At 36.5% G+C, this 10,452-nt stretch overlaps 1 protein-coding gene across 1 annotated transcript; it reads right to left on the reverse strand.

Moving 5' to 3' along the window:
- Nucleotides 1-1,072: 1,072 nt before the first annotated feature.
- LOC149088996 (uncharacterized) lies at nt 1,073-6,893 on the reverse strand. Its single transcript, XM_089251185.1, has 5 exons — nt 6,633-6,893; nt 5,237-5,405; nt 4,990-5,129; nt 3,840-3,951; nt 1,073-2,885 (listed from the first exon to the last, which is right to left on the reverse strand). The coding sequence occupies exons 1-5, from the start codon at nt 6,667-6,669 to the stop codon at nt 2,738-2,740; spliced, it is 606 nt and encodes a 201-aa protein (XP_089107311.1). The 5' UTR covers nt 6,670-6,893; the 3' UTR covers nt 1,073-2,737.
- Nucleotides 6,894-10,452: the final 3,559 nt, after the last annotated feature.

Below are 10,452 nucleotides of genomic sequence, written 5' to 3' on the forward strand. Positions count from 1 at the left end.
AAACTGAAATACGTCAAGAACAATTTCAACACTTGTGAGAATAATAAAAGACTGCGATGGAAATATATAAATGAAACTATTTTGAACAAAAATGTAAAGAATAACATGTGACCAGAAGTTCAATGTGCTTTAGATATGGCTGAAAGATTCAATGTCGATTTCATAAACAGAAATTTGGAGGATGTAGAAGAAAATGAACATTATTTTTGCACAGCACAAACAAATAATAATAACGCAAGTAATCCCATGTTTTATTTTGAAACCAATGATGCAATAATAAAGGATGTAATCAAAAAAATAAAAGAAAACAAATCAAGTGGATACGATAAAATTACCCCTAAAATGATTAAAATTATTTCAACATATCATTTAGACGTAGTAAAAAATCTCATAAATTCATCAATATCAAACGGACTTTTTTATCCGGAACTCAAGTATTCCCTGGTACACCCAATTTACAAAAAAGGAGATGCAACCAATTTAATAAATTATAGACCAATCTCTATTCTACCTGTTTTTCCAAAATGTATAAAAAAACAACTTCTAAATTTCTTAAATTACCAAAAATTTTTTGCCACCAATCAATACGGATTCCAAAAGAAAAAAAATACAGAAATGGCTATAATTGATTCATGTAATCGTTTAAACAATGGATATAACTTAAACAAATACTCAATAACCGTATTCCTAGATTTTAAACGAGCCTTTGATTACGTTGACCTTAATATCCTAACTAAGAAACTTGACTCAGCTGGCACACGTGCAATATATTGAAATGGTTTGAAACATATTATTACAATAGACATCAAGCAGTTAAAATAAATGAAAAAATTAGTACATTCTTGGAAGTAAAAAAGGGCGTTCCTCAGGGATCAGTTCTTTGGACCTGTACTTTTCCTCATATATATATATATATAAAACGAAGTTTGTAAACTAGAACTAAATGGAAACTTAATATCTTTTGCTGATGATACAATACTGTATGTAGAAGAGATGGAAGTGGAAAATTTATTAAAAAAAGTAGAAGACCTTTTCAAAATAAATAGTTGGCTAAGTAAAAACAAACTGCAGATAAATATTCAAAAAACTAAATATATTTGCTTAAAGACAAAAAACATAAACAATTTTGATAATATACATATAAAAATTCATGACCATTCCCCTATTCATAGCATATCATACTGTAACTGCCAAGAAATAAACAGAGTTTTCGACTAAGTATGGAATATCAAGTGCCAAAAACAAATAAACTCCATTCAAAAAAAGTTTCAGTTACAGTGCTCCAAAAAGGTTAAATAAATACCATACTGCTAATCATACTAATAAAAGATTGAATTATAATACTTTTGATTTTGCGAAGAGTATTGTTTTTGAAACACTAATACAATAGAAATATTTACATTGAAAATATTTTTTTCCAACTTTTACAATACATGTGTTTAATTTTTGTGCATAGAGATATCTATCATAAATATCTATATTTTCAACAATTTGCATGAACACTAATCAAAATTCGAAGAGATAATACTATGAACAAGATATAATTATTGTTTTAATTTGCTATTTTTTTCAACATATATTTGTGACGTTATAAAAATCCAATCATTCTGCGCGCACACGAGCATAAATTATTGCTGTTTATTGTTTATGATAATAGAACAATAATGAAGGTTGCAGGAAAAAATAGAAATTTAGTATTACAAATTATTCGACCTTTTGGAAGGGCAGGAAATCCCTTGAGGGTCACAAAGTGGGTGTATATGTATGTCCATTTTTGTTTATTTTTTATGCATTTTTGTTCATGTCCATTTTTGTTTATTTTTTATGCATTTTTGTTCATGTCCATTTTTGTTTATTTTTTATGCATTTTTGTCTGTCATCTGTCTTTCTTTTGTATTTTGTAACGTTTTCTGTTTTGTCCAATTAAATGAAAAAAAAAATTATCACTTCTACCGGTGGTTATATGTATAATGACCCAGTGTCGTTAGTAAGCTTGATAAATACTTGAAACTAATCGTCTTTATCTGTGATTATGCATAATACCATAGTGTAATTGGTGAATTTGGTAAATGTGGGAATAATTCCAAATGAGCCTAGTATGGGCGTTGAATCTAGTCGGACCCCCCCCCCCCCAGATACATTGATAACAAATTTTTCGATCATACCCCGCGATATAATGATGCGATACATGTATGAATTATCATGCATAGTATATCATATAGTATGATTTAACATGTTTACCAATGACGCTACGCTTGGGTATTATGCATAGTCGCCGGTAAAAGTAGTAATTTTTTTAGTACTTATGAAATTTACCAACGACACTTGGGGACTATACATAATCGTGGGCAAAATTAATTTAGGGAAATTTATCATAGTTACCAAAATGCTTTGTAAATATGCGCATTTGTCACATTTCATTGTAATAAACTCATTTATAATCGCCTTTATCACGTAAATCATTTGGATTCTTGTCCGCACTGAAGTAATAGGGTGATGAGCAATTTTCTTTTATAATACAGATTCAATTTGTGTATAGTACTCATAAAAATACAAATATTTCAGAATTATAAATCGTCATATAATCAATAAAAGGACGGATTTATTGCTAGTTATGTTGGCAGCAAGATTTCAGAATGTAGATTAGTAATCGATGATGTTCATGAATGAATGAAAACTAGAGCTAGATTTATGTTTCTCACGAGCTGAGAAATTGCAGGTGTAAATTCCCATTTTGCTAATAAAAGATGCCAGATCCTTCAGGACAAGTTCTCCGGTAATATCCGACGTACGGCTCGTAGACCTTCATGGCCATATCTTTGGTCTCTTCCCCGCATTTGTCTTTTATGAGGTCACTGCAAGCATCCAGTTTCGACCGATATGTCCTAAAGGGGAAAAAAATCAACGATAATGTAACTAATGAAAATTTCAATATTAATGACACTGAATGGACGATAAACATTAACCTCTACGTATGATTATTTTGTTTAGTCATGATTTGTTACAGAGCCACCAATTACGGCCACCAATCTTACGGGTGTGCGATAGGTGCGGCCGTACCGGGCCCCGCGTTTTGGGGGGAGGGGCCCGCATTTACGGTAATACAATAATTTCATTCATAAATTCCGAATTTTCATCAATTCTGGAAATCTGCATTTTCACCTACAAAGACCGATGATTTTCATCTGGAAAGACATAATGCCTGAACTTTCTGCATTTTCATAAAGAAAGCAATAACTTTGAAATTTTTCGCATTTTCATCTAGAAAGAATTCCAGAATTATTTTTGGAAATTCGGAATGCATATGAAAGAAATAATTTCAGAATTCTTTCATACATTCCGAATTTCTACCATATCTGGAATTGCTTTTTTTTTAATAAAAATTCTGAACTTTCATCAATTCTGAAACCATTTACTTCATTAATTCTAGAAATATCCGCGACTTCTGAAATTATTTTTCCCATTTGTTCTGAATTTTCATGGGTGATAGAATTATTTCTTGCATTTATTCCGAATTTTAATTTTCTGAATTTTCGATTTCGTTCTCTCCAGAAGAAAAAAAAGTCGAGGGCTAAGGGCTCCCGCTTTTGTTTTCGCTGCAGGCCCCGCGTCTGGTAAGGGGGGTCGCCCTGATTTATTCCCATATATAAATGTTGGTTTTTTTTTTTTTAATTTCAAGTTCGTCTCTAATTCCAGGATAGCACCATAGAGATAATGCAACTGTTAAAATTTCCCCAATGTGCTGCCATCTATTTTATTTTATCGGTGCTGATTGTTGGAATGCTGCGAGGTTTACGTTCAGTGTGGAGGATTTAAAAATTTGTATTTGATAAACTCACTTGCAATGATCTTTTTTTGAGAATTCGCCAGTTGGATCCCGGATGATATCGGAGCATTCTGGTGACAACACCGAACGGTTGGCAGAAACGCATTTGGCATTCTTGAGAAACGCTTCAAAATATAGAAGAATATATAAATGCGTTTGTAAATTATCAAACGAATGAAATGAAAGCATTTAATCGATTAATTGTGAATTCACATTCATAAAAACTGTTTTTCAGTTAAAATTTCAAAGAAAATCGTATCTACATGTGATATTAGACTATGAGAAAATTCTACCTCGAGAAAAATACGGGGAATTGGAAACTCTAAAAATGCAAGAAAATACGGGATGTTACTGACTGTCACCAAAAAAGTGAGCAATAATTTCCATAATCACTTAAAAGTAACTAATTGTGAGAAATTAAGCGCAACTGAAGTGCTACTGCAAATCGCAGTAAAATAAAACGTATTTCCCGAAAAAGCGTTTTAACATAGATTAACTGTATGACCCGTATTTTGTGGAACATTCCCATATTCCCTCGTAATTTCGTTTGTCCCAAAACTGCTTTTTATGATATATACCATTTTTCTCCCCGTTAAGGATCCCGATTTCCAGTATGGTTCTGGGGGGGGGGGGAAGAATATAGATAAGATATTTTCCCTAATGATCTTGAGGCGACCACTGATAGATGGCGCTTTCATTTCCAGTCCAATTTGTTAACGGCAGTAAATTGTAGATAGCGATATGGCCGGAGTTGGTGTGTGGTGAAGTAGCAGAATTTATAGTGAATAAATAAGGTTAGCCCAGTAAACATAACATAAGATGGATTCGCATTTATATTCAGGGTCACAATCATCATTAAAAAATGCTATGGAAATAATCGCAACATAATTTGAGTAAAGAATAGAAATATCCAAATAATTTTTGTTGAAAAGACATAGAAAAATGTCCGAGTCGCTGTCACCTGGTCACCCTACCTATACATCGATAAGTATCCCTATTCATAGGCTGACCCTATTTCCACGAAAAAAAACTCGCAATACTTCAATTATACCTATAGTATAGCACTTAGAAATCTATCGAATATAACTAAAACGTGATTCAAAGTTTCAGAACAAGTATATTGTAAGATTACGCAGGCATGGAACGAAGTCAATTTAACTCACTTTTCCTTAAAGAGCTTTCACGATCGCAAAGTTGCTTGAGGAGAGCGTAAACATCTGGGTATAACAGGACGTACGGGTTTTTCTTGGAATCGCAGCCCTTCAAAGCATTCGCTAGACACTTGTTCATTGGAAGTGCCGACCTGTTCAAATAAATAGATATTATTCATTTTATGCGTTTTAGTTCATATATGAAATTCATGTACACCAATATTTCACTATGACATGGCAACGCAGCGTGTACCCTTACTTGCACATTTTGTCGAGTTCCTCTTCGTTTTCCAAGAACAAGTCGTATTTTGTGCCGTCGTTAAATTTGAAGTTATTATCGAAGATGCATTTGAAGATTTGGAATTCAAAGTTGCATTCTTCGACGAAATCAGACGAAGAGGGTGCTCCGAACACCGAGCATGGCACTGCTGTGTTAAAAACAAACAGAGAATATGAAACCAATTATTGTGTACCATGTGGCACGTTTATGCTATGTTTACGGTGTTGATTTCGAAGAAAACCTCAATTCTCGAATCCAGGGCCAAGGTCATCCGGGGCGAACACGCAATTTTGATGGGGACGCGCCCTTAAATGTTGTACGGAAGGTTTAATGGTGAAATTTGTGCCTCTCTGGTCCAACGCAAAGGGCACCAGACCCTACTGCCCCCCCCCACCCTCAGTTGTGGCCTTGATTGAAGTGCACTCGCGTATTCAGATATTGAGAGAAACTAGCTTTTGTCAAAAGTACTAACTAAAACTAAATTAAATCACAATTTTCCGAAATCGACTGGAAAAAAAATGAAATTCAATTTCCTGAGGGTGGTTAAATGAAAACTAAATTTAGTCTATACCAAGGGTTTTCAACGCATGGCCCGCTGGCCACATTTGGTCCTCGGAGCTTTTTTATCGTGACCCGCCATTTTCATGAAATTGTTGAAAACATTGAAAAACAATTAATTCTAGAATTTATAAAAGAAATAATTTCGGAATATATGAAAGAAACAATTCTTGGTTTAATGAAAGAAACGATTCCGGAACTAATCGATGAAAATTCAGATTCAGAAAGAAATAATTTTAGAATTAATGAAGGAATTATTAACAGTTATTAATATTAATTAATAATTGTTTTTAGAATAAATGAAAGAAATAATTCCAGAATTAAAGGAAAAAAATAGCTTATAGATCAATAGAGAAATAATTTCAGAATTATTGAAATGAATAATTACAGAACAATTTAAAGCGATTTCAGATTGAAATAATCTCAGAATTAATCAGATTCAGTAACCATTAATTTAATCAGTAATTAATCAAAAACTTTTTCAGAATAAACGAAAAAAAATCATTTCAGAACTAATCAAAAGTGATAATTAATAAAAAAATATATAATTTCAGAATAAATAAAAATCTTCAATTATTTTTCCCCCTGTTTAACTCGTGGGGGGGGGGGCCCATTGACACCTTCTATTATGATGTAACTAAATTACATGAGTTGGTGGCACGCAAGCTTCGTGGGAAGTTTCAACACGGCGCGCCGTGTCTGAAAAGTTGAAGACCCCCTTCCCCCCCCCCCCCGGTCTATACTGAGCTTGATTCATCCATTCAGTTTTGACTGTTGTTAAAATTGAAATGAATTATTTAAATTTAATTATTCTTACCAATTAGCAAGGCGAAGAGCTGCCACAACACCGCCATATTGAGACAATGTGTTGCCACGTACTACTCAATCACAGTACTACTCAATGGCAAGATTTCGAGTCTTTTATCTGTTCCGGTGAGAAATAATTATTAACTTCGATTATGTTTATCGGAGCTAAATACACCTGTTACCACGTTGCTAGTGCAGTAACTCTACCTCCTAAGGATTCTCGTGGGTTATTTTAGGGGAGGAAAAAATATTTTTTAGACAATATTCGTGTGTGTGCTTTTTTGCTCTGTATAACCTGGTAAAAAACAGATAAAGTCTGATGATAAGGGAAACACATTTCTTAGCGTTTTTTTATTAGCTGTACCTCTGTTTGAATTATCTTGGTCTAAATAGAAATTGAATTAACCACACTCCTCATGAAACTGAAAACTGTCATTAATATAATCCAGTGGTGGCCAATATCTAACTAGTGCAAGTAAAATAAATGTTGCATGATATTGCCCTCGTGAGAGGAGATATGGGGGGGGGGGAGCATGGGGCTATTAACCCCTCCCCCCCTCATCATAATCGGAGCCAACTGATCTAATGAATATGTGTATATTTGAAATGACATCACATCAGCATGCCCATCCAGCAATCATCGTCGTGCCCCTTCCCCCCAGACTTTGAAGTCTATCTTCACCTATGATTGTCCCTCATTCTATTGTGATTATTTTATAACTATTCAGTAGTACCCGCAGTGCCGTGTTAACGCATGAGCCCATCCGGGCAAGGCCTGGGGGCCTCAAGACAATAGAAACCTCAGAAAAATGAGGAGTTGCATTTTTCAAAAATTTGCCAGGTAGAGCCTCGGAAAAATCACTTGGCCTGGGGGCTCCCCCCCCCCCCCCATGATGCTCTTAAGAAGACCTTCCTGCCACGTATTATACAAGTAGTGATACATCACCCGTTCTAGCACAGTCACCGGTAAATGGTGTAATATCAAAATTATCGAAAAACAAATAAAAAAATCTATAAGCAATCGACAATTTGCACAATTTTTACTATTCACCACTACAAAATGGTGAAAAACACACAAAAATGCGAAGAGAAAGGACGCCACAAAATGGAGCGCCCCCCTGCAGGCCCATCATTTAGAGGGCTGGCTTTTGAAAATACACTAAAAATGGTATATATATACTGAAGAGCCAAAAAAACTGGTCCACCTGCCTAATATCGTTTAGGGCCCCCCTGAGCCCGCAGAAGTGCCCCAACACGACGTGGCATGGACTCGACTAATGTCTGAAGTAGTGCTGGAGGTAATTGACACCATGAATCCTGCAGGGCTGTCCATAAATCCGTAGGAGTAAGAGGGGGTGGAGATCTCTTCTGAACAGCACGTTGCAAGGCATCCCAGATATGTTCAATAATGTTCTGTCTGGGGATTTAGGTGGGCGCGGAAGTGTCTAAAGTCAGAAGAGTGTTCCTGGAGCCACTTTGTAGCAATTCTGGACGTGTGGGGTGTCGCATTGTCCTGCTGAAATTGTCCAAGTCCGTCGGAATGCACAATGGGCATGAATGGGTGCAGGTGATCAGACAGGATGCTTACGTACCTGTCACCTGTCAGAGTCGTATCTAGAAGTATCAGGGGTCCCATATCACGCCAACTGCACACGCCCCATACCATCACAGAGCCTCCACCAGCTTGAACAGTCCCCTGTTGACATGTAGGGTTCATGGATTCATGAGGTTGTCTCCATACCCGTACACGTCCATCAGCTCGAAGAAATTGGAACCGAGACTAGTCAGACCAGGCAACGTGTTTCCAGTCCTCAACAGTCCAATGTCGTTGTTGTCGGGCCCAGGCGAGGCGTAAAGCTTTGTGTCGTGCAGTCATCAAGAGTGGGCCTTCGGCTCCGAAAGCCCATATCGATGATGTTTCGTTGAATGGTTCGCACACTGACACTTGTTGATGGCCCAGCATTGAAATTTGCGGAAGGGTTGCACGTCTGTCACGTTTAATGATTCTCGTCGTTGGTCCCGCTCTTGCATGATCTTTTTCCGGCCGCAGCGATGTCGTAGATTTAATTTTGTACCGGATTCCCGATATTCACGGTACACTCGTTAAATGGTCGTACGTGAAAATCCAAATTTCATCGCTACCTCGGAGATGCAATGTCCCATCTCTCGTGCGCCGACTATAACACCACGTTCAAACTCCCTTAAATCTCGATAACCTGCCAATGTATCAGTAGTAACCGATCTAACAACTATGTCAGACACTTGTTGTGTTATATAGGTGTTGCCGACCGCAGCGCCGTACTCTGATTGGTTCCATATCTCTTTATTTGCATACGCATGCCTGTACCAGTTTTTTTTTTTTGGCTTTTTAGTTTATATATATACATACATTGAGTACATGTGCTTTGCCCCCCCCCCGGAAAAAGTTGAAATGACGGCCCTGTGCCCCCTGTTTTTATAAAGAAAAGATAAAAAGAATTTCAGACTGTCCAATATGATAAAATTTTATAATTGAATTTCATTTAGCATTTCATTTCAAACGTTCAAATTTTTATACACATATACATTTATTTCATTTTGTTTTTCATTCAATTGATCCCAAATTGATTTTTTAAAAGGATTGGCGTAATCACTGGTATCACCTCCCGGAGCTTCCATATCTATATATATACAATTTATTTTCTGTGCGTGTGCCTGCGTGCGTATGTTTTCTATACACATCTACAATTTTAGACATATCGTCGCCAAATTTTGCATACACCAAACGGGACCCGACTTGAACGATAGGCCATTTTAAAAGTTTGTCAGAATTTGGCAAATGCCCTAAATGGGCAAAAACTGTCGGGCAACAATGGTTCCTGGGCCTCAACAATCACCTTCGGAATGTTTATTTCAGTTACCGTGGTTCCCTAGCAATACGTTTCAGACGTGTATATGCCTTTACAATGGTTTGTCACTTCTTTAATGCTGCCAGTATATATGTATGATAGTTTATGTCTTTATAATGGTTTGCTACTTTTTCAATCCTCCCAGTAATGAGAGCTTTTGAATGGACGTCAGAATCATCAGCTTCACTTTGAGGGTCAGGCAAAGGATGATCCCCATAGAAATCAGTGTTAAAATTGCCGATTTTACCAATAGAAATTTTACCGATTTTACCGTAAATATTGAGTTCGCTTAGAGATACGAAGCCCAGAAAATGGAATATGCAGTAATTAGCCGGACCTACTTTTTTGAGTTGGATATTCATAATATAACCCATTCATAAAATAACCAGGGCCGCAACTAGATAATTTGTCACTCAGGGCAAGCCAGCATTTTGGCGCCTTTTAATGTAGACAGTGGCGTCAGAGCCGGGAGGGCTCAAGCACCCATAGTAATTTGTGGCATGGATCCCAGCACCCCCAGAATTGATTCAGAAATTAAAATTTCCGATATAAAACTAAAGACGAGCACCCACAGAAACACTTCCGACGTCCCTGAATGTAGAAGCAGTTAAAGTGTGAATTCGGCACCCCCTTCTGGTTCAGCGCCCGGGGCACCAGACCCGCCTGCTCCCCTCTAGTTGCGGCCCTGGTAGTAACATTCATTTCAACTTTTTATTTATATCTTCTCAATCATGAAAATTAATGTATTTGATTAAATTAATGTCGAAATGTTCAACTGCATAAATTCATGTAGTTTAGGTTGTTTTAAAATTACGGGCCCGTAAAGTACATCGAAGAAATTCCACAGCTTTTTAATTAAGCATTTTTTGAAGCAGAAACAGGCAGATGGATAACTTGAAGTTCAAAGGGGGATCGAAATGCCTAGCGCCCCTAAAAAAAGTA

This window comes from Pholcus phalangioides, unplaced genomic scaffold (assembly GCF_987345545.1).
Source record: "Pholcus phalangioides strain wild (caught in Gottingen) unplaced genomic scaffold, Ppha-v1.0 ptg000003l_1, whole genome shotgun sequence".
Taxonomy (NCBI): Eukaryota; Metazoa; Arthropoda; class Arachnida; order Araneae; family Pholcidae; genus Pholcus; species Pholcus phalangioides.